This window comes from Ischnura elegans, chromosome 4 (genome assembly GCF_921293095.1).
Source record: "Ischnura elegans chromosome 4, ioIscEleg1.1, whole genome shotgun sequence".
NCBI classification, from domain to species: domain Eukaryota; kingdom Metazoa; phylum Arthropoda; class Insecta; order Odonata; family Coenagrionidae; genus Ischnura; species Ischnura elegans.
This window is the reverse complement of record NC_060249.1, coordinates 44,108,285-44,131,864: the sequence shown is the minus strand read 5'-3', so window position 1 is coordinate 44,131,864 and position 23,580 is coordinate 44,108,285. Positions and strand designations below refer to the sequence as shown.

At 36.1% G+C, this 23,580-nt stretch overlaps 3 protein-coding genes across 4 annotated transcripts in view; 2 read left to right on the top strand and 1 right to left on the bottom strand.

Annotated features, from left to right (window-relative positions):
* Positions 1-20: 20 nt before the first annotated feature.
* LOC124157382 (snRNA-activating protein complex subunit 1-like) lies at positions 21-16,838 on the top strand. Its single transcript, XM_046532057.1, has 9 exons — positions 21-53; positions 152-321; positions 404-550; positions 3,023-3,176; positions 5,484-5,688; positions 9,462-9,572; positions 10,636-10,816; positions 14,712-14,882; positions 16,110-16,838. Exons 2-8 carry the CDS (start codon positions 179-181, stop codon positions 14,821-14,823), a joined length of 1,053 nt encoding a protein of 350 aa, XP_046388013.1. The 5' UTR covers positions 21-53; positions 152-178; the 3' UTR covers positions 14,824-14,882; positions 16,110-16,838.
* Positions 16,646-22,297, bottom strand: LOC124157381. Of its 2 annotated transcripts, none has more exons than XM_046532056.1 (6): positions 22,109-22,297; positions 21,811-22,005; positions 19,478-19,663; positions 19,059-19,183; positions 17,943-18,230; positions 16,646-17,142 (listed from the first exon to the last, which is right to left on the bottom strand). In XM_046532056.1, the coding sequence occupies exons 1-6, from the start codon at positions 22,232-22,234 to the stop codon at positions 16,917-16,919; spliced, it is 1,146 nt and encodes a 381-aa protein (XP_046388012.1). In that variant the 5' UTR covers positions 22,235-22,297; the 3' UTR covers positions 16,646-16,916. The 2 variants fall into 2 exon arrangements, with proteins under 2 accessions (XP_046388012.1, XP_046388011.1); XM_046532055.1 differs by having other exon boundaries at positions 19,478-19,666; positions 22,109-22,296.
* Positions 22,298-22,660: 363 nt separating this feature from the next.
* The window catches only part of LOC124157379 (pre-mRNA-processing factor 40 homolog B), a 39,383-nt gene continuing 38,463 nt past the window's right edge, over positions 22,661-23,580 (top strand). The window contains exons 1-2 of the mRNA XM_046532052.1: positions 22,661-22,829; positions 23,161-23,404. Of these exons, the coding sequence (XP_046388008.1) occupies positions 23,185-23,404 (220 nt within the window). The 5' untranslated portion in view covers positions 22,661-22,829; positions 23,161-23,184. The remainder of the gene's footprint in view (positions 22,830-23,160; positions 23,405-23,580) is intronic.

Below are 23,580 nucleotides of genomic sequence, written 5' to 3'. Positions count from 1 at the left end.
TTTTTGCGCAATTCGCGCAATTACAAGTTGTAAGCCGCCAATCTTTAATTTCAGTAAATTAGAAAGTTTGAAGGTTACATGATTGTGAGATATACAGAATCTTAGTTGTAGGATAGTAATTTTTACTCCATCTCTTTCATCACCCTCTCAGTACCAGTGCACAATACTCCGATCAGGGATGAGCGGAGGCAGCTCGTATATTGCTGCCGGTGTAAGGACCGACTGCGAAAATCTGATGACTGCGTTCATGACGAAAAATAGTTTACGTTTCGATGATTTCTGCGCAGTATGGCAGGATATGCGTTTTCCCTCAATTTACTGGTAATTTATGATGCTTTTACTTTTTCTTGTGTTTGCATGTGCCTACAATATTCATATTAACACATAATTCCCATTATTCTAGTGGAAGAAAAACGTTCTCTGAACTAGTGGAATTCACAGAAGAAGTTCTTCAGATTGCAAAAACATTCATGCTTCCTCCGCATCCATTTCAAGTGAGAGCAGGTGGAATTTATTTAACTGCTGGACTGTACTACAAGCAACCCACCAGGTGATAACATACATTACTTCTTATTCTATTATTGCCTTCCTTGTGGTGTATATTATTCACTTTAAGCTCATACCCACCTTTAAAGTTCCTGCAAAGTTATGACCCATGCCTAACACATGATTAATCAAACCTTAACGAAAACTGGTTTTTAAGCGGAGTATTTATAAATGGTAAACAACCCGTAAGCATAATTACTGGTGAGATGCATCCATATCCTGTCACTTTCAGTTTTAATCAGTAGCATTCGTTAAATGCGTTAAATGTTTCAGGTGGTCATCTATTGTTGAATTAACAATTCCACGGTCATGGTATTTAAGATCTAGGTATTCCAAAGGTTTCACCCGAGATGATGTATTTATACTACCAAATCCCAGCAAAGTTTATGTAATATGATTAGGATGATGAATAAAAAGCTTAAACGGACAATCCTAAGAGACAGTCCATTCACAATCACTTGTTTTGCTTTATTCTTGTGTAATACTTTCTCTGCACTTGTTGCACATTCCATCTACAAACTTGTTATTTTGAATTGGCGAAGGGTAGAAATTGAAGAATTACATGAGGGTAGCGCAACACTCAGCTGCACCCGGAAGCCATTAGCAACGATGCCCCTCGCTGCGAAAACCTACGTTCAAAGCTACATGAGGGTAGGAAAGGCAGAATGGGGTATGTTTAAAGGGACTGGTCAAGATAGTGATTGATGTGTTATCCAACAAATGGTCATTCAAGCTTACATGGATAATCAAGCCTCTGCTGTAGAGAGAAGAGGAGCTCCTCCTGTAAGGGATAGATTAGGAATGCAAAACACAAAATGCTCATGGATAACGTGACGTGGAAGATGGTAGAAGTTGAAAATCAGTAGGTATGAATAAAATTGATAGTTTGAGGCGCGATTTGGTGTAATTGCTTCATGTTAAATAAAAAAAAACGTAGTACATTTCACATATGATTTTAGTAACTACCAGTTTCGTCGCTGTGTGACATTGCCAGGTGCAAATACAGGATGCATGGAGAGCATGACCTTATATTCATAGAGGTATAAATAAGGTCTAACTGCAACACAGTATGCATGTTCAGGGGGTGTGGTGGCCTAGTGGTTAGAGCTCTAAGCTTCCTATTGAAGGATTACAGGGGAAGCTTTTGTACCCCTTGAGTAAATACTGTTTAAATCCTAGGTGAAGTCAGGGTGACAAGGGCCTTTTGCTCTGAGTGTGTGAAATTCATTCCCCTCAGCTAAGTATGGGGTGAACTCAAAATTTAGGGGCTCACTTGGAGGGTTACTCTTAACAATGTATGTCCAAAACATTTTGATGGGGATCTAAATACTGAATCCGCATTCACTAAAGCCTTGGGTGATCTTTACCCTCACCCATCCAAACCACTTTCTGCTTGAAATACTGAGTGGGTGAAAGAATGAATGTAAGCATTAATCACCTATTGTATTCCACATGGATTGCAACTTATGAAAGAATCATCATGCTCTCCTGAGATAGAAATACAGTAAATTCTGGTTAATTGGTACTCATGTGGATCAATGCACTTTGGCTCAATAAAGAATCTGTCCCAAGAAGCATTCCATAAGTATGCATGGGAATTTAAATGCAACAAAGAGAATAAAAATGCTTACTTGATGTATAAGTTAGACTATAGTTCGGAAAACTGTGAAACTCTTCTGTATGGTAAGCTTCTGTTTTTCTTTAGGGAGGAATAATCCAATTGAAATATTTGTCATTAGGTAATGGCTGTTAGATGTTGAAATTTTTATTAGATGTATGCTAGAGAGTTTTAAAGAAACCAGATATGAGCATAGAAAAGTTTTATACAGTTGAGGACCTCAAATCCAGAAACCTGGAAAACCATAAATCCGGAACGTTTGAAAATTCCTCTGCATAGTGTTTTGATTTGCCACCTCGTGGCACCACTCTCCGAGCCTTGTTCTGGGATGAGTTGGAAGTTAACACAAGCAATGAGCATGTGCTAACAACCTAGGCAGGGATATGCAGGGATCACAAACATCAAGCACAAGAGCCTGAATGTATTTATAAATTAATTAACTAACAAAATATAGAAGCATTTGAATAGAAGACCAGAAATCCAGAAAAACCAGAAATCCAGAAACCCTTTGGTCCCAAGCTTTCCGGATTTGAGGTCCTCAACTGTATACTATACGTGTACTCGTTGTGATGTACTGTAATTCTTTACCCTTCTGCTCATTATCGAGGATGGATTTTTGAACATCTCTTGTCCCATGAAAACTATGCCATTATGCCTTTCTTGTAGGACCACCTGTAAATGAGACCCTATACTTTTGTTCGCCTTGGTATTGTAGCATTCATAGGATGGAAGTAGTCTAGGAATCTTAATCTCACCCATTTATTATCCTGAACTGTTTATGTAATATCTTCTTACATAAAATTGTCTCTGTTTTTTATAATGCATGTTTCCCTTATTGATAACTTTTTTTCTTTACAGTGGCCTAGTAAAGATTCGCCTTACCTGTGAGGACTTGGAAAATTTGAATCCATTCCTGAAACAGTTAAGAGGTGAAAGTCACTGGGATGTCTTATTTATGTTCAGCAAAATGCTTGCAGAAAATGCTTTTGTTTTCACACTCTCTCCAAGAACGGTTGGTATTCAGTGGCAGTTTATCTTAACCCTCAATCCTGTATGCAATCCATCGTTATAGGTCTGACATGATGGAATTCATTTACATATATGTATACATTTCATCAGTGACGTATGAAGTGGGAGGCAATTACAATTCTTAACAATAATTATTTGTAAGGGTGGTGGTTCAAGTTTGCGTACTTACATCTCACTTTTATATTTTCACATGGTGTTCAAAATGTTTAGCTACAAAGATGAATTTAACAGAATAAACTACTCTTACATGTACTGTAACTCTTAGCATTGTTCTTTGGAAGGATAAAAAATCTCTCAATACCACGCCTATTAATGTGTGGAGGGATTTCCAATTTTTGCAACTTTTACTGTTAAAAATAATATGAATTAAAGGAAATCTTCTCAATCTAGCTTTATCATGGAGTATCCTGCCTTAGCTCAAAAGTTTTAGTTTACTCAAAAAATTTCTTCATTATTATCAATTCATTTTAATAGACTAAAAATCATGGTATAGGCTGTACCTCTAGGAATTCTTTTCATTTTTTGAATATAAGCACTCGGTCTTCAGTAGCAGTGAGTGAAATTTAATAATTTTTTTCCCTCTCTTATACCTACTGTAAACTCTTGATTATCCAGATTTCAGTTACCTATCTGGTTTGTGGATTCTTCCTAATATTATCTTTTCCTTTAACAGTATTTTCACACTGAGTTTTGAAGTCATCTTGATACAGTTACTTCATGAAAAATATTTTTCATCTGAGTATGATGATGATCAAAGTGTGATGATGATGATATTTTGATATCTTAATGGCATTGTTTTTCTTTTTTTAATTATTCATGTCCCATTTGGATACTCAGTGAAATTCATATACACACTTTATCAAGAGTTTGGTGTGTGTAGAATTCATAACATTAATATTAACTGAAATTTACATTATTTCTGCTAATAAAGTCACACCCGTCCTCTATGCTGATGGCACCAACTGTATTCTTTCTTCTTCCAAACTCCAATCCTTGTTGATTAATTGTCAGGAAGTCTTTGACCATTTTTTGAATGATGTCTGAACAATGGTATAGTAGGTGATTAATCACAAGTGTTACACCTTGCTCATTCAAAAATTTCTGACAAATCTCTTTCTATTAATATCTAAGGGACTTGTAATCCCTTGGTTGATTGCCTTAAGTTCATTGATGTACATATTTACTGTATTGTTTCTTTATGTACTTGTACTAGCATTCTAGCATATAAACTTTCTTCTGTTTGCTTACCTATTCATGCTAACCATCCTAGTGTTACCTCTGATATCCTTCTTACTCAAGACAAGAGCCTTTTCAGGGTTCCCACTCAACCGTGTAAACCTTAAAGCCGTGAATTTCGTCCACCATGAAAAAACCAGGAAAAAGCTGTGAATTTCGTCATCAAACCTTAAAAATCTCTCAAACTCGATTGTAGAACTTCAATTAACAGATGAAAATAAAAATCGATATGTCGATCATGTTTCAAGGTCAGTCACGCACAGACACTGTCCACGCATTTATCTCCACACGTATATTCGAAGCGCAATTATTGGTCCGTGTACCATGGAGATCACACATTAATCTTGAGCCTGTGATTGGAAGACGGGTAAACTAAGTGCTCATTTACTCTGGCGAAAAATCAGACACTTCTTCTCTTCCCAACCACCCTGCTCCCTCCATTTTCCCACTCACAACCTCTAGCCGGCCCTGAAATTTGATATCAATAGGTGACGTCATGAGAGAGACTACTTTCATTGCTGCATTCACGACGTCTGTCACGTTTGATGAATTTCTAGTTAACGCGAGGCCGGTGATTGTTGAGTCTTCAATATTTCTACCTAAAATGGCTTATCAACAGACCGTGAATTTGACGACATTTAGACCGTGAAAACCTGGAAAAAACCGTCAATTTTATAATTTAGTTTGAGTGGGGACCCTGCTTTTTTCCCATGTTTTTAACAGTATACTTCTCTTGGGATCTCATCCTTTTGCTCTAAATGTATTTAGAATTCAAAAAAGAATTAACAGACTCATTGCCCAAGTTGACTGTACTAAGCCAGTTAGCCTGTTCTAAAAATTGATTAGTTGATAATCAGTTATCGCCTTAACATTCATGGGGTCCCCCAAGATTCTAAGGAAGCCATCTGTGGCCACGTCTTATTTGTTTTTTGTTTTGTTTGTACCATGTGCATAAATGATTAAAGGTCTTATCAACATGTTTTAATTCTTATTTACTTGGTCCTCTGACATCCCCATGCTATAAGGTATTGATATTGATTTTAATTCTTTTCAGTACGGAATAGAGTATAATATCAGAAAATATTTGCTTCATAAGCCTGGTGATGATAACATTAGTTCTATGAAAGATGAAGAGTCTTCGGATGAGGAAGAGTTTTGTCCGCAGACATTTGCAAGTGACTTTTTGAAGAAGACAAAAATGATTGATCGCATGCAGGACATTGAGCAAAAATACCAAACTATGAAAACTCTTCTGTATGGTAAGCTTCTGTTTTTTTGCCAGGTAGGAATTATCCAATTGTCATGATGCATTGGTTGTTAGATGTGGAAGATTTTAATTAGATGTATGCTAGAGAGATTTAAAGAAACCGGAGATGAGCATGGAAAAGTTGTAACAGCTTTCTCTGTGCCAGCCCTGGTTTGCAGGAATAATTTTACATACCTACTCTAAAATTTCATACTGGGCAAATCCTTTGCTGGGTATGGCCTTTAGAAGCTTTTTAGTTTAGCGTCTTCTTGTAAATAATGTTGACGTGGGTATGAAGGGAATTTATATTTTGGGTTATTACACTATGTTTATGAGAGATAAATATGTTTGTAATTTTTTTTACTAAGTATTATAGAATTTTAGAAAGATCGTGTAAAATGGGTACATTTTCCACTGAATTATTCATATAATAAATGAAACAAAAAAATATTCAGGTAAGCATTGTGAAGAGCTTATTATATATATAGTAGCGATTATGTTATGGAAGCCAGATGTGGATCATTACACATCCCTGTATTGTAAAAAGTGATATATTTGTTGTTTATTTATGACCTTAGGTGAGTCTCGTAATTGATTTGAGCCTATCCTCTTGTTAGAAATATCTATTAATTTTCAGAATCTAAAATTTTCAGGTTTTAAGGGGGAACAATGGATTGGAATCCTATATGTAGTTTGCTTGTAAAGTCTCCATTGGGGGTTGAGTGAAAATCCATCATACTATAGAATTTAAACTTGTTATTATTAATGGTGTATGCATTGAGATCCTCAAAATGATTCCTTTAGTCATTTGCCTGGAAATAAATTGCCATGAATCATCCTCTACCAGGATAGCCATTGCAAGTGAACCCAGGCTTTGACTGTATTGAAATTGACTGTAGCATTAAGTAACAGTTCAGTGCGCTTCAAAGGGATGCATGCCAATATTTAGTGTGTCATTTTTCTCGTTAACATACCTCTATGGAAGAGGAAGTGTAACTCTTTCTCTATTTTCCTACTTAGTATCTGAAAATGTGTCTGTTTTCATAATTTTAACATAAGTCTCATAATTTCTCCCCTAATTGTATACTTTTCTCCAAGTATAAGTGAAATATAAGCTCCCAATATAAGTGAAAATAATAAGCAACTCTCAAAAGCAATTTTACATGTGGAATTTCAAACCCCTACGCCTGATTTAATGACTTCGGACCACAATAAATATTATTTACTTTCAAAAATATGGTTTTAATTTTATCATCAATTTCGGTAATAAATTAACAACTGTGCGATTGACTTAGTACCTTTATTGGTTAATTTGGACAACTAAATTCTTCTAACGTATTCTAAGTAAAAATCTGACTACATTTCATTTTGCATTTGAAAAAGTCAGCCTTTCTTACTGAGAACTAAGGTATTATGTATATCAGAAATTTTAAGAAAACAAAAAAATTCTTCACTTTATAAAAACAATTTCACTGCGACTGATTACTTGTTAATCATTCTGCTTTGTCATATATATTATTTCTCAATGAAATCTTCATCCTTCCTTTCTGTAGCCACACTCAAGTATGTACCCCACCTCCTCTACATGTGTATCTTTTTTCTGGAAACTAACCCTTCCCTATACCACCCTCATAAATCGTAAAAGGAAACAGCACACTCTCCCACCATTTGTATTTCCCATTTAGTTTTTCACTCCTCTCCCTTCTGCTCTCTATTGAGCCCCAACTACCGTGTAGTTTCCCCTTTGTAACTTCCCAACCCTTCCTTTACCACCTGAAGCCCGACACTCGCTAATCTCTTGGTGGGACACCGTAACTATCTAAGCTATTCATGCTCTCTCACCCATTTTTTCTTTTCCAAACTCGTTAGATATATGCCAACTCTTTCTTAACCTCGCCATTGTCTTTGAAATCTCCACCATCCCCTTTACTCTTCACCTTTTATTCTAAGTAAACGCCCTATGATGCAGGTTTTTGAAATGGAAACTGCAATCAAAATTTGCATCATAAGTATCATGAAGATTTGTAATCGGTCGGTCAAAATACGCCATCACGTAAGTATTTTGAGTCATCCATTCATTAATGGCTACAAAATATTTGTTGTTATGTATCTAAGATACTTATTGCTTTTCAAAAAGAATGCAACAGGCTAAAACAATTTTTTGTCTTTGACAACAATTTATTCATTACAATATGGATTTCCAATGTTTATACAGGATATGTTTCAAGTGTCGCAAAGTTCAAATAAAGTTCAAACTTGTAATTGCAAACAACCTGTTGACGAGCCTTTCCAGAGATACTTCCTCTAAGTTGCTAAAAAATGTCATCTATCAATAATTTTCCTGAGGTAAAGCCCTCATTTTCCCCCATTGTTAGGGACTTATTTCCCTATATGTATTTGAAAATTAGTGAAATGTTTTCAGAAGTTAAAGGAACTTCCATCAAAGAAAAAACATTTTGTAGGAGTGTCTACAGGGTTGTTTACTTTAGAATTTGCCCGAAAATACCCTATTTTCGGCGTATATCAAAAACACCTGTTCACAGGAGAATGTTTGATTAAATGGATTGAGATGGTGAACTATTTTGTGTTATTCTTTTTGCATGTTGTTGTGCGCAAACATTTACATTTTACATACTCTTCATTCCTGAAAAAAGAAACTCCGAACAAAAGATTCCTACTGTCATAAATTAGTCTCCACTTTTCGTACTTACTTCTCTTATCAACTTATCAGCGTGGAAATATTCACTGATAATATTTCATTGTCTCAGTCTTTCAAAATTTCATCAAAATCCGTGGAGGTCAAGTGGATATTTCCCAGACGTTGTCTCATTGATAGCCTATTCGTTTAGTTCATGAATAAAGAGCAAAATTCCATAAAGGAATATGACCCGGAATGGTGAAGCATTCAGAATTTAAGAATCTGTTCTTTCGGACTGATGGATTCTTTTTTTGCCAAAGCGATGATTAATTTAAGGTTAGATTACATAATTTTGAGTTTTCAATTAAGAAGGATGCTTTATTTTGCACTTAAATCATCAATTTGGGGGTCCCGGACCCCCCTGAAAATTATATCTCTCTTCTGCCTTGCTTTCAGACCATATTACGTATTTGAAGTGTATGAGACTGTTTCAACACTCATTCCCAGCTGCATGTTGTAAAATTGTTTTCAGTAGTAATGGGAAAAGCCAAGCAATGGGGAGAGGGAAGGATTCGTGGAAGATGCAGCTTGCCAGGCGAGAAAGAAATCCCTCCTATAGTACCCTGCCCCCTTTTGTCCCAACTCTTCTCTCTCTCGCACACAGTCTGAGTAGATTTTTGTCTTCCCTTGGACCGTGGGGACGATTGTCTTCCCTCTCCCCCATCAAACAGTTTTTGGAGGGGTAAGAGGGGAGGGTGCCCGTGCCCAAGGTCGGCATACCCATGTGAATGTCACTGCCCTCTCTCGACAGCAATTCACAACAACACATGTACATATTTCTTTTTTCCCATAAGGGCTGGCCCTCTCTACGTCTCTCTGGTAGTGCTCAGATTTTTTATCCTAATTGCAAACATTTCAACTTTTCAGAATCTTTTTTATATTTTTTTTTACATTGTATGCGGAATTAATACAAATATTTTCCAAAAGGAAAAACTGGAATATGTTCCGAAATATGTAGTATTTGATTTTTTTGGTGTTTCAGTGAAGAAAATCATCTAAATATGAACAAATCACCGAATCCCGATTCAAAATTTTTTGTTTAACCATAATACGGCCATTTATGGGAATGTCGTTGATTCTCTTTGTAGGTGATCAAAAGGGTGAATTACCCAAGTCCTTGAGCTATGCTGCTCCCAGTTTGCTTGAAGCCATGAATGCTGCCATAGGAAGTAAAAGCAATCCCTACAGTGCTCCTCAAGGTATAGTGTGCTTTTTTTTTTACTTCAGTAGCATTAATTAATGCCATGAATGATTAACCATTTAGTATTTGCTTCCAGAATTCCCCGTCATTGTGGTGGGTGGTTATCTGTGGGAATGAGTCGTTGCTAGGTTGGTACGATTCACCCCTACATGTTTATGATTTTAAATGTGGGTCACTGTTACTAGTCGATTTTTTATAAATCTCTTCTCAAAATCCTACTGAGGTTGCGAAGAGAATAGTTGAAGTAATTTTTCACTTCCTGTGATACTATCCATTAGTGGAAATTGTACACCAATTTTTTATTGCTTTGAAATATGAATATACTAGTATATTTTCCATTTTTCAGTATTTTGCATTCTTCCGAGCTATTTTCTTGAGAGGGTGCTGGACAGTAAACATTTTTGTAATGCGTTTAGAACCTAACATAGAATTTTATTGCTATGTATCTTGGTACAAACATAGTTTATGCATTGTTTATGTTATTTTCATTTTTATTTTTGATATTGTTTGTAATTTGTATTTTCTTATAATATTTTTACAAAATAAAAAAAAAACAAGAAATATAATTACCAGGAGAATTTTTATAAACTTTTATTTTGAGTGTATTTACTGCATCCCTTTTGTGTAACAGTACTTATACATCTGATGAATAGTTAATTCTTTTATGCAGTCAGTGATTTATGTTCAATAAAGTTTCATGTATTCACTGAACTTTTGGTTAATTGGTTTCATAACAAGGTAAAGAATAAGTGATTGAGAAGGGATAGGAATAGGCATAATTAAAGGAAATATCTCACTGAAAATCTAAAGAATAGATTTATAGCAGTAATTATACTCTACTTGTTCCCTTCAAATGACATGTCTGGCTATGTTTCTCATGCCTAGATTTTCATTTCAATGATTTGGCCCTGGTATTTTTTATTTCATCTAAAAACTAATTAAGGCTAATCAAACCAGTTACCCTTTTTTTCAAACGTTTTTGCTATTAACATTGGTTGTGAATTATGTAAAGTCTAAATTGATGTCTCTATATTTTTTATTACATGATTTCTTTTATGCAGATGCTAAGCCTGGACGATTTAAAAAAGCGAAAGTGCAGGAAAGAGCTTCATCCCATCAAGAAACTGAGGCTGACTCTGAGGAAGATTCACCTCAAGCTTCGAGTAAACCACCAAAGAAAAGTAAAATTGGACTCCCTCCTGGAGAATGGTCTGCCACTGCACATCCCAAGAATAGAGGAACGTATGTTACATACAGAAATTTTAAGCGTTGTTTCGTTATCAATGCGTTTACAAATTATCTGATATTCTACTACCAGTAGGGTGTCCCTTATTTGAGTAAATAACGTCTTTTGCACAAATCTTATGCCTTATCTACTCTTACCAGAATTTTTCCTTATTCATGTGAAGTCAAAATGTGAAATTTTGCCCCACTGTAATTTCAGTAATCCATGCTAAATGGAGTGCCAAATTTGAATGGAAATCACAATGTATATTTGGGAGTGAAAGGTTATTAGAAACTCCATAATTAGGGACATGCAAAAGTTGCAAATGCGATAACGTGAATTTTAATGCAAATTCCGTGGTTTTCCTGCGAATATGCAAATTTTGTTTTAATCGCGATTTTCTCCAGTTCATGAGTGATTTTCATCAACTGGGACACAATTTTCATAATTTTTTCTTCTGCTCATGCTTCTCCCTCGAAATTGTTTTTTGAGGCATATATTTAAGCTGTAATTTTTTCAAAGCACTGCTTTCCGACGCGACGAATTTCTGCGGGTCGCCATTCACGCCACAGTGCGGTTATTATTTCCCATTTATCAATGCTTAAACATCTAGAATGAGACGCTTTCTCACCTGGAGACTTAGATGTTAGATTTGGCCAATGTTGAAATGATTTTTTTTGCATTGAAGCTCAGTGGAGAGCCGAATATCCAACGATCCATCTGCTAATAAGGAGAATCCCCTCTCCTATCTTTTCTGTTCCTTCTTTCCCTTCCCCCAACTGCTAGTGCTTCATGCTTTCAAATAACCATAGGTATCTATGGATGTCTTTAAATGAATTGAATCGTGCAGTTGACGGCACGGTGCCGTTCACGGATGCCATTGTGACCACGGCGGCTGCCATAGTAGACAAAACAAAACGAATGTAATGATAATCATATTAAAAATCTTATTTTTAAGCATCTGGGGGCATGGCCCCCCTAAATCTGTCTGTAATTGTACCTGATAATCATCAAGTTATACCAACAGCCCTACTATCAAATGCTGAAGTTGTAATATTGTTATTTACATAGAACAAGTAAGACAGTATCAGCACCCATATCTAAAATTTATTGATTCTCATACCCTATGGAGGAATTAATTTTTTCCGTGCCTTCAGAGTGCAATCAGTGTTTTCTGATCTTTGCCGAGGGGTAAAAATTTGACCTGCACGTTGTCCAAAATGGGAAATTAGTATATAGAATTAATGAAATACCCAATTATCAAATGATTTATTTTTTATCCAAGCTCTCAAATCTTGTCTAATTCATCATTCAGGTATGTTGACTCCCTGTGTATATATACATAATAATATTTGCTAAATTTGCTGTTTTCCAACAATATTTTGTGTAGTAAAGAAGGTTTGAAGTGATTCTGAAAGTTATATTTCCTCCATAATGCATGCTGAAAATGTGTTGCTTGGTAGGTATGTAATCATTTCAGAAAGAAATGGGATATTGGCCTAAATCCAGTCTACTTTTCAACTATGACTGTGGAACAGTTAAAAACCCATTTCAGGGAGTCAATGGCTTCAATCATCCCACCTGAAAGCACCATTGTCAGTACTCATTCCATTTTCCTACATACCGTATAAGTGCGTGTAAGAGGCGCACCTTTCTTCCCAGAAATTGCAGTCGAAAATGAGGGTGCGCCTCTTACACAAACTTCTTATCTTCCCCCCTCCCCTTCACCGGTCGGGAAGTCTAAGGGGAACTGAGTGTCCTTGGTTTTCAGTGTGAGTCAGTCATCTGTAATCCTAGGTAAAAAGCAAGCGATAGGCACGGGAGTTTCTCCCTTAGTGACGTATTTTTAAAATGCTCCTGTTTGCTTTTCTTGTAAGCATCCCGCCGTCACGTCGGTACCCCAGAGGTGAACATGGAAAAGATCGCGCGGGGGTTTTTCGCTCCAGAGGGCACGCTAAATTTACTGCCACGAGTGGGCATCCCGCGGCATTTATACTGCATATAGTAATCGGTTATCAAACGTAGAGAAACGCGTATTTTTGGATGACATACCTGGTCAATAGTCGATATCTGTCTTTCCGAGTGATTTCCATTACGCTGAGGACCTGATTTTCCAAAAATCATCTTCAGACGCTAATATGAGGATTATTGCAACTGAAAATATATTGGTGTCAAAACCTGCGCTTTAAAAAATTCGAACGAGTGTGTTCATTGTTGGACTAAATTGTGGATGGAAGAAATCAGAAATGCTTATAAGTGAAGAGCGCGGAAGGAGAGGTCCAGGGGAAGGAGCGAAGCAAGCAACGAAATACGGAGGGGAAGGAGCGCGCTCCCTCCCCTCCATATTTCAAGCTACGAGGCTATGAGCGAAGGAGCACGGGAAGAACACGTCCGATCTTGCATGTGACGTCGTTGCCTTCAAAGCGAAGGGGCGAAGGTGCAGCAATGTGATATACGCAGTTTGCGTTGCTTAAAGTTTCCAGTCCGTCTCGTCTTGTTTGAATGCACTTATGCTACGCTTGCTTCTTCCGAAATTGTCCTGTTTGGACTATTTTGAATATTAGTAGCCTTGTTGTTACTATAAATCTTTGTGTCAAACAATTAGAGCTTAAAAAACTCAAATTCTGTCAGATATGCGTCGCGTTAGATCTCTTCCTTTTTTTTGAACCTCGTGCGTGTCATACAATTATTGAAAGCTATCGAGATATCTTCGGGCTCAGTAGATGACTCACCTAGCATTTGGCCTCCATAAAATGGGAGATCGATCAAGGTCAGTTGGTGAGACGGGATAGGGATGAAACACGTTTCCATTGTTCCCCTTCAACTTGATGTTTTCCTATTTTCCTGTGGGGTCTCGGAAAGGAAAAAAAACGGCAGAGGCATTGGCTGATGGAGGGCCGAGTGTGGTTCCGTTAAATCTACGACGTGGTTATTATCCCACGGCGCTGAGATTGCCCCGGTGCTGAGATTGTTGTCCAAGCTCTTGGGAAGGTTCATGCAATGTGCCTGTCGTATTTTGCCTTAAAATTTTCCACGGCTGCAATTCTATTGCAATACTCCTGCGAGAGCATTTAAACAAAATTCTTCGTGAATAGGACAAGCATCGTAGAGCAACGGCGTATGCGAAGAGAGGATCGGAACTCTTTCTACTCCCTCTTATGCCGCTATTACCGCCACAGTTATCAAAATTTCCTCTCTTAATTAGCATTGAAAGAGGAAAGTCCGATAACTGTCGAAATTCCAGGCGTACGTCTGCAACACCGCGCGATAGTATTAAAAAAAATGCCGCAAAATTTTTTTCTTCATAGCTCCGATGCTCAAAATAGGGGTGCGCCTCTTACACACGCTTATACGGTAATCTTCTTATTCAGTAAAACCTCTGTTATACGACCCTCAGTTATACGATGACCTCACTTATGCACAGATTTTTTTTGGTCCTGTGAATAACCCCATATGAATCCATATATTTCCAACCTCAATTATGAAACTTTTCACTTGTGCAACGACCTCTGTTTCCAAACGTATTTTTCCAGTCCAATGAGATAAAATACCTCACTTATACGACTTGTCAGAGAACTGCTGTACGAGTAGATTGCGGTACGTGCGCCGATTTTACCAGAATGGTACCTTATTCTCTATTGGAATGAATGCAAACTCCCTTCTGAGCAAATTCACTCTAGACTTATTCTTAAAAAATACTGCTGTTTTAAGAATTTAAATTTAGATTGACATTGGTTCTATGACTTCTGTAGAGTAGATGTAAGTTTTTTCTCTTGATTTTTAAGGTTACTCTGAATGGCTTTAGTGTTGCTGTGAATGTGTGAGAGCTGTGAATTGAAGTAGGAAATGCTGTTTGAAATCGTATGTATTTTGTGCCTAAAATATATAGTGCAAGTGGCATTTATCTTTCAGGACCTCAAATAGCTCTAACCAAAATATTGGATCAACTTCAGAGGAGAATGTGGATAACCCTGGGTCTTCATCTGTCACTTACATTAAACCTCTCAGCTTTAGTGAGCTATGATGTTAAAGAAAGAATGATTGTGATATTACCTCATTTTTTTCCTCCATGACAGGCAATAGGTAAGAGCCAATTACTTTATAAATAGTTGCTTTCATTGAAACTAAATTGTTTCATTTCTTCTTTGAGTATGGATATTTATAATAATTTTGTGGAAATTCATCTTGTTTCACTGATGTTATTCTTGCATATTGTCCTTAGGACTTACATGTGTATTGATTGAATAATTGATGTAAGTTTTATTGACTAAATATTGATTAAGTACCGTATATGTCCTATATATATAGGCCCCCTTTTTTTTCCAAAAATGTCTGCGATAAAAGTTAAGGGGGGACTATATTCAATCCCATTTAAAAAAATTTTTCCCAAAACTCAAGGCTCAAAATTAGGGGGGGCGGGGGGGACTATATTCAGAGGAATACGGTATATGAATTATTAGTGAAATTTTAATCTAATTTATGATATTGATCAAATTTTTATTTAACGTCTTTATCGAAAAAACTTTGTTATTTGAAATGGTTTAGGGTTGAATTCTTTAACAATGCCAGTGACAGTATCATTAAAACAAACAGATATACATACTATGAATTTGTCATCATAAAAAAGCAAAATTATAAATTATAACCTACAAAAGGCTTTAAAATGTACATATGTTACATACGATGCATTAACAATGGTTTTCTTACGGGCATCCAAAATGGCACCCTTATTACAAATTGCAAGGCTTTGCCATAATCATAATCATCCAATTCTCCAAGCTTCGGAAAAGAGCGTTTATGCTCCAGCTACTGCCAGCTGAGCAGATTCGTATTGTTGGGCTCCTGGATGAGCGGATTTGATTTGGTGGGTTGTTGTTGAGCGTTTGTGCTGTGGAGGTATCGATTACGCTATTCTGTGTTTTCATGGTAACTGCAAAGTGCATCCTACAAAATGTTTGCATTGTCAAAGATCAGTAACTAAGGAGCTGTGATCCCATGTTTACTGGACAAATAATGCTTAAAATTGTCTCCCCTACCACCTCCTTAAGTACCGTATTTCTCTGAATATAGTCCCCCCCTTTACTTTTACCACAGGCATTTTTGGAAAAAAAGGGGACTATATTCAGACATATACGGTATGTATTGCAAATTCCTGAAACCCCCTGTATAGTAAGCAAAAATTGTAATTATAACCACTGGCATATTTTATGAAAATAATGATTAAACGATAATGTTTTCGATGATAGGATTACCTATTTAAATATTTGAAAAATTGTGTCAGATTTTTTTATGGAGCTGCTTTATTTTCAGGGCTGACTGTGACCTGGAGAGAAAAAATTCCACAAAAAAGTTTTTTTTAAATCCATTATATTATTGTTAATTAAAATAATTTATTTTTCTTTGTGAGTACAAAGTACATGTTGCATTTTTAAATGCTATTTTAATAAAAGTATTTGACTATTTACTTGTTTTATTAGCTCTGAAGTACCTGCTGAACATAGTATATACAAGAGCTTGTATAAAATTAGTGCGACTGAAATACCTAATGCTGAACAAAAATACTTGATATCATGGTAAATTGGTTGTTCACAAGGGTAAATAATCTTTTGATTGGCTTTTTTTGCCAAATTAAAAGTAGAAAATGATAAACATAGCACTTCGTTTCATGGAGTAACTTTTTCAATCCAGCACTTTTTTGGATTATTCTGCAATTATAGATAATACTGGCTCTGACTGGCTCATATAGGCCAATTTACATTACATTGTTAATGAAAAAGAATAAACAATGCTTTATTGCTAATACTTACACTAGAAATACTATTTGTGCAGAGTTTTTGTGATAAGTGTCTTTCTTGCATGGACATATCTGATTCATGCTGGAGTTAAATGCTCTGATATCATAGAACAGCCTCCCATCTCATTTACAAGCTAAAATAGGTTGTGGATCTCTCTCCATTGATTAATGTATGGGTGATATTTAAGTCTTAGTTTTCTATAATAACATCTCTAATGCATTTACTATGAAATTATTGCTTTAAATCCTTTCAAAAAATATATCACTGCCATGTACATCATTCAGGCATTTATATGCCATGGGCATTGTAATAATTCATCTAATTAGTATACTTTTAACTGGTTTTTATCATCAAACCCTGCAGAGTGACCTGCATTCCTCACGATGAAAGTGGCTCCGTCATAGTGCATTCTTCTCTCTCCTCGTCTCACAAATAAATGTGATGTCTTCCCCAGTGAAGCAGTACAATGAAGATATGGTGTGGTAAGTGAAGCTGTTCCACTTGTTTCTGAAACCTTTAGCTGGTATTTATTGCTGTTTCGGGCCACCCTGGTTTAAAAATTAAACAATCGTGTATTAGCCATGAAGACGAATAAAATTTGGCTATCATATGTTTTCGAGATTCACTTAATGGAGCATTTGGTGTGTTAGAAATGCTTTTTCTAATTTTGATCATTGGTTGGTCACAGATGTTATCAAGGTCTGATCAAGGATTTTTTTTTGGGGGGGTACAAGAGTCAAGAATTAATGCAGCACATTATTGTAAGATCCTGAAAAACCTGTGGAGAGCAATTAAAAAAAATCAAGAGGGGGAGTGTGTTTTTTGCACGACAATGCTGTCCACACACATCCAACTCCTCCAAGGTGCTTTTGAATCCATTTGAGTGGGACATTTTTTATCTCCCTGCGTACTCCCAGACTTGGTGCCTTCAGATTTTCATATTTTCACCTTCCTGAAGACTCATATGGGTGGATAAAAATTTTCCACCGATGGTGAGGTGAAAAAAGAAGTCTGTAAGTGGGCGAAGGAGATGACGGGGGAGTTCTATATGGAGGGAATCATCAAACTAATGCCATGACTTAAAACCTGCATAGAATGGGGAGGTGACTACATGAGAAAATAGGTAACATATATGCCTTCAATATAATGTATTTTTAATGAATAGTTTTTTTTTATAATAAAGAAAAATTTAGTACTCTTAATTTATGGACATCCCTCGTAGTCAGATGAGAAATCAGCATCTTATAAAATTCTGAGTGTACTGAACCTATTGTTAAGTGAGATTATCATAAAGTATAAGTCTGCTGTGCTAAGATTTTGGTGTTCTTAAATTTTCATTTTAAATTACCTTACTAATCCATCTGGAGTGAGGGAGATGCGAACATTGCAGGCAACCCAGTTTTGAATTCCATCTTCTGATATCCAATAGTGAGAATCTTGAAGTGCTGCCATTGCAGCCTGGCGAGAATGAGATCCTCTCTCAGTAGCATCATAGAAAACTGGCAAGGAGAAGTCTACACAGCTCAGGTTTGAAAATGTATCAGTTGTGGTGCGTGTTCCAGCTGAATCAACTAGATAAACCAGAGCACATCTTTCACAAGTGAAGCTCACTCCTTTGTACCACATCTTGGCATACCTATGTTAAGAAATGGACATGAAATAGATTATTCTCCCTGCATCTGTTTTATCAATTTTTTTCCTGATGAATTGATTTATTTTACCTAATATTCTAAGGGATTGTACCACCATTAATACTCTTTGACTGGCATTTAGGCTATTATATAGAAAGTAGACTCATTGATGCATTATTTCCATTCAATTATATTTCTTTGTACGTACTTGTTGGTTGCACACACTTTGATATAACATTTTAAGGCCCACCCAAAAAATGTGAAACCAGATAGAAAGCATAAACATATATGTGACATGAGTTATTCAGTAAAATATGCCTAATCATAAGGTTGCTCTCAAGGTATAGAGAAAGCTTTCTGAGGATCCGTGGAGAATAATTGGTTGAATAGTTTTTTTATTTGTACATTTATGGTTTCCATGAAAAAGGAAACGGCAGGTTATTTTGGCCAATTGAATTGATTTATTTAAATACTACCTAATACAGTTCAGGACCTCAAATCCGGAAAGCTTGGGACCAAAGAGTTTCTGGTTTTTCTGGTCTTCATGGTATATTTTGTTAATTAATTAATTTATAAATGCGTTCAGGCTCTTGTGGTCGATATTTGAGATCCCTATGTTACCCTGCTTAGGTTGTTAGCATATGTTCATAGTGTGTGCTAACTTCCTACTCATCCCAGAACAAGGCTAGGAGAGTGGTATCACAAGGTGACAAGTCGAAACACTATGCGAAGGAATTTTCAAATGTTCCAGATTTCTGGTTTTCCAGGTTACTGGATTCCAGATTTGAGGTCCTTAACCGTAAGTTATTTAATTCGAAAAGAAATAGCTGTACTTGTGATTTCCTTGTGGATCATGGGCTAGTATTTCAGCACGGCTTCCATATTGGTACATACATCCCTTCGGATGCCTGAGAGCTGAAGCTGATCCAGACCCGCTAATTGCCAAAACTATGTTGTTCTGAAAAAATAATTCATGGAACCATAACTATTATAATGTTTTTTACTTGACAACTATGTGGGTCCATGCACAATAGTATCAAAGGTTGCAAAAAAAGATCACCAGTTGATGAGATGATTGATTATATAAATAACTTTGTTGTTGGGGAAAAATATGGCTGGCAGTTCAGACATTTTGTGATGTCTAAAATTGTCAATACTTAACATTAGTAATAAGTCTCTGAAAAGTAAAAGACTACATCTAAAATTTTTATATATCTATAGCATTTGGGGTAAAAGATTTTGTAATGATTACCTGATAATTAACTATTCTTATGGAGCGTTCAATGGTCATATCCAAGCGCATGGTTTCACTCAGGGCCAAAGATAACATTCCTCCAGAAGCACATAGTACTCCAACTGGTAAACCTACATTGCTAGCTGGCAAAGCACTAGGCAGTGATGCTCCGTTCCATCCTTGCTCGTCATGCTCTGACCAATTCTCCTTGAGAAAATATTGCGAATTTATTACACAAGGAACATATAAGGATACCCTGTCAAAATCATGCATATTTCATTTTGGGGTGATGCCATGCCATTGATTTTGGATTGGCAAAGAAAGAAAGCATTATGTGTATTTCTTCAACTTGAACATTAATTCTTTTCAATTTGCTAATGTCATCCTGCCAGTGTATTAAAGTTTTATTTTTCCTGGTGTGGGAGAGGATTAAGTGGGATAAGTGTTATCGAGTTTGGGAGACTTGAGCCCCCATGCAAATTTTTTTTCCTTGTGGCAAAAAGGTAGTTTCCTTCATCAAAGAAAATGAAAGAAACTGATTTCTAATTTCCATTTAATGCTTATAAACTAAAGTTTCATGAAAAATAAATGCTGGAAAAATTATCAGCTATACTAGATTAGATTGGACTGGAAATTGATATACCTAAATGGTTCAGTGGCTAGAGTGCAAAGATACCATAAATAAAAACAATCTGGAAACCATTAAAAATTTCACTAAAATTATAAAAACACGATAAAAAATGATAATTCACGATAAAAACATTATCTGATACCTTGTCATCAGTGCATTGACACTGTCAATCTCTTGATGACCAATAGGGTAGTTTCCTTCATCAAAGAAAACGAAAGGCATTGATTGCGATTCGTTACCCACCATTAGTGTATTCATAATATACAAATTATTTGGTTTTAGAAATCCCAGTTTAGACGAATGTTAATGGTCAATTTTAACCTCATTTGAAAAAGGCCAGATAGGTGACCATGCGATGCCACTCCACGTGACGTCAAAAGGGACTAGATGCTATACGAGTAGTCAGGAGTTTTACATGGTCTGAGATTAGCAATGCATGCATGAGGCACAGAGCTCAGGGAAACATCTCTTAAAAATCACCAATTAAAATTGCCAATAGTCGGAGCTGTTGCCTGGAGCAGGATTAATTTACAACTTTACTAGTGATAAGGGATAGGAATGGGCACTGTAAAATTAAATACCAAATTCTGAAATTTTAGTGAAGAGTTTTATATATTTCTTCATGGATTTAACTCCTCTCACATCATAATTCCTTGCCACATACCCATCCCATGTAGGAGTGCCACTTTTGCCAACAAGCGTCTGTAACTCCTAAGAGATTTTCTAGTAAATCTGTTGCTTGTGCTCCTTGCATTTTTGAAAGCTAATGGTACTTCATGAAATTCTCTCATAGGAAAACAATGTATTCTTTGAACAATTCCACATTTCCTCTGCTCTTTCTTCTGAACACTTAACCAATCCTTCCCCTCTTCTTGCCCCTCCCTAAGGGAAGTGAGGGGTCCACTTTTCAATATACCTAAACAATTGTGTAATCAAATAACTATGAAAAGGAGATCCTTGAGCTGTATGATGAGAATAAAAGTTATGCAACCTTTTTGGAAAAATGAAATGGAAAGAAGCTACAGGAACAGCCTGACTAGACAGAAAAATGGTAAATATGTATTTGGTGTGTTATTGTGATGATGATGTCCCTCTGAAAGATAGCTGTTATCAAACAATCTAAACCTAACATGTAGCATGAATAGTTTGAGGCATTACTTTGTGAAATTGCTTCATGTTGAATCAAAAAACCTTTTTCACATGAACATGTAAAATTACATAATAATGTAAAAATATCATGTAAATAATTTTAAATCTCACCAGTATTGTTGCTGGGTGACATCTGCTTTTTAATTTCAACGAACCATGCAGATTTTTTTATATTTTGATTAATTAGTGATGATGACTACAGGAATTTACCATAAGAATTTACTGATGTGATAAAATGTATCGTCAAAAACTCAAAATCGATGTCATTATGCATGACTAATACTAAAAAATCAATATCTTGGGATCAAAGTTTGTTATAACAGAGGGAGTTCATGCTGTAGTAATGTTGGTGCCTGAAAATCTAAACTGGTGGAAACACCATGGTGAACTTCTTAAAGTCTGTCTCTATTACTAGTTCCTACTCTATTCCAAACTGTATGTAATAGAAAAAATATTAGCTTTAAGAGCACACAAAATGTGATACATTTCACCATAAGAGTACATAACAGCTCTTAACTTTTCAATCTCATTCATAGGAGCAATAAGAGGAAAATTTAGGGCAAATTCTTACCGGAAAGCCTAATGTCTCTTCTGAAGAAAAGTATGGTATCTGCTGCAATTTATGAGAGCTTTGACTCTTTGGTTTTCTCCAAAGTGGAATGCTTGCTGTAAGAACAGAGGCTGAGGATGCACTTGGATGGGGTAATATTCCATTCCACTGCTCAAGTGGTGGACTATCAAAATATTTCGGAAAATCTCCACGTCTCTAAAATATGAAAATTGATTTATTTCTATTGATGTATCTCAATTTTACTTTTGTGATACTTGTTAATTCATTGATGAGCGATATTCAGAGGATGTGCACATACCTTGAAATTCTTCTCAGGAATAGGTAGCGCATGAAATGAGCTCGTTGAGAATGCAGTTCTTGGGCGCAAAGGCATACTGAACTGCACTTTATTTTTCTTCTTATTTGCCACAGTTTGATCAATCATATCATGCGCTCCTTATTTTCTTTATAAATAAATGAAGCCTACAATGTACACAGTGACATAAAGCCCATAGATACGATTGTTTCAGTATTCAGTGAAAATATCGATTATTAATAATGGAAACAAAATGAATGGAAATAATGTATTAGGTTGAATTTAATTTTAACCGCTCGTTTAAATCTTGAATAAGACCGCCAAATTACTTCCAATCGGTCTTGAGCTCAGTAGCTGATGATCGAAGTGGATATATAAGGAAAATGAAGTACATACTATGATAATAAATTTCAATTATTTAAAAAAGTGATAATTATGATACATTATAAATCAAATACGTTACCTTTAACAAAATAGCTTTTAAAAAGTTAAACATGCGAAATATACCAATCGATAGAAATCGATATAGTATATCGATAGTGCAGACAATTCGATATTTTCGATAGAAATGGAGTCTTGCGGCTTTTTCCAAATGTTGTGTTGTTTATGGCGGCAGTCAAGGTGGTGAAAATTTTGGGCAATTTTTCCCAGTGACTTCCTCGGATCAACGCTAATATTCGTTTTTGTATTTGACCATTAACTTTAATTCAACTTATTGACTCTGGTAAGTGAATAAATGCATTTCCTAATTTTCACTACTAGTATATCAATATCGCTTTAGCTGTTTCATAGATTTAAATCGGCGAAAGAGCTCATAAGGTTTTATGCGTTAAAATACAAGTGTATGTACTTTCGTGACTGTAATAGGAGATGGATTAATATGTCATTGCATGCTAGGTTCTCGATTGTCACTGTGTTATATTTTTGTAATTGAAGCCTTCTTACGTATCATGGGAAGTGTTATACATTGTGGAGATGTAAAAAAAGTTTTCCTTTGAGATGTTTCTTTACCAATGTGATTTATGTATCCATATTATTCTTCTGTTTTTTTTTAGGTTGATACTTAACCTCGAAGTGTAATGCCGCCACCAGTTCATCCTCCTGGAGGACCTCCACAACCTGGAGGTCCTCCAGTACCGTTCGGTTTGCCTCCTCCACATGTTCCACCCCACGGCGCACCCCATGGAATGGGTGGTTATGGAATGCCTCCCGCTCCTCCCGGTGATATTAGGCTTCCTCCTCCAATGGTTGCTCCGTTCAATATTCCTCCACCAACTTACGGCTATGGATCACACCCTGGTAGGGAATTGTATTTTTGATCCTACTTATAAGTTTCCCTTTTCTTCATAGTTTATGATATAACGATTTTGTACGGATTTTGTTCAAACTTACTAGCGTCCTGTAGAATTTTCATTTAGCAAAAGCAAAATATTCTGGAAACATTCATGTGCATATGTTTTGGCACAATAAAGTGC

Coding starts and splice junctions, on each gene's coding strand:
- LOC124157382 (XM_046532057.1), top strand. CDS start 179: ATGAGCGGAGGCAGCTCGTATATTGCTGCCGGTGTAAGGACCGACTGC. Junction 551..3,022: donor TACTACAAGCAACCCACCAG/GTGATAACATAC, acceptor TTTTCTTTACAG/TGGCCTAGTAAAGATTCGCC. Junction 9,573..10,635: donor TCCCTACAGTGCTCCTCAAG/GTATAGTGTGCT, acceptor TCTTTTATGCAG/ATGCTAAGCCTGGACGATTT.
- LOC124157381 (XM_046532055.1), bottom strand. CDS start 22,234: ATGATTGATCAAACTGTGGCAAATAAGAAGAAAAATAAAGTGCAGTTC. Junction 19,667..21,810: donor AAGAGACATTAGGCTTTCCG/GTAAGAATTTGC, acceptor TATTTTCTCAAG/GAGAATTGGTCAGAGCATGA. Junction 19,184..19,477: donor TAAGAATAGTTAATTATCAG/GTAATCATTACA, acceptor TTATTTTTTCAG/AACAACATAGTTTTGGCAAT.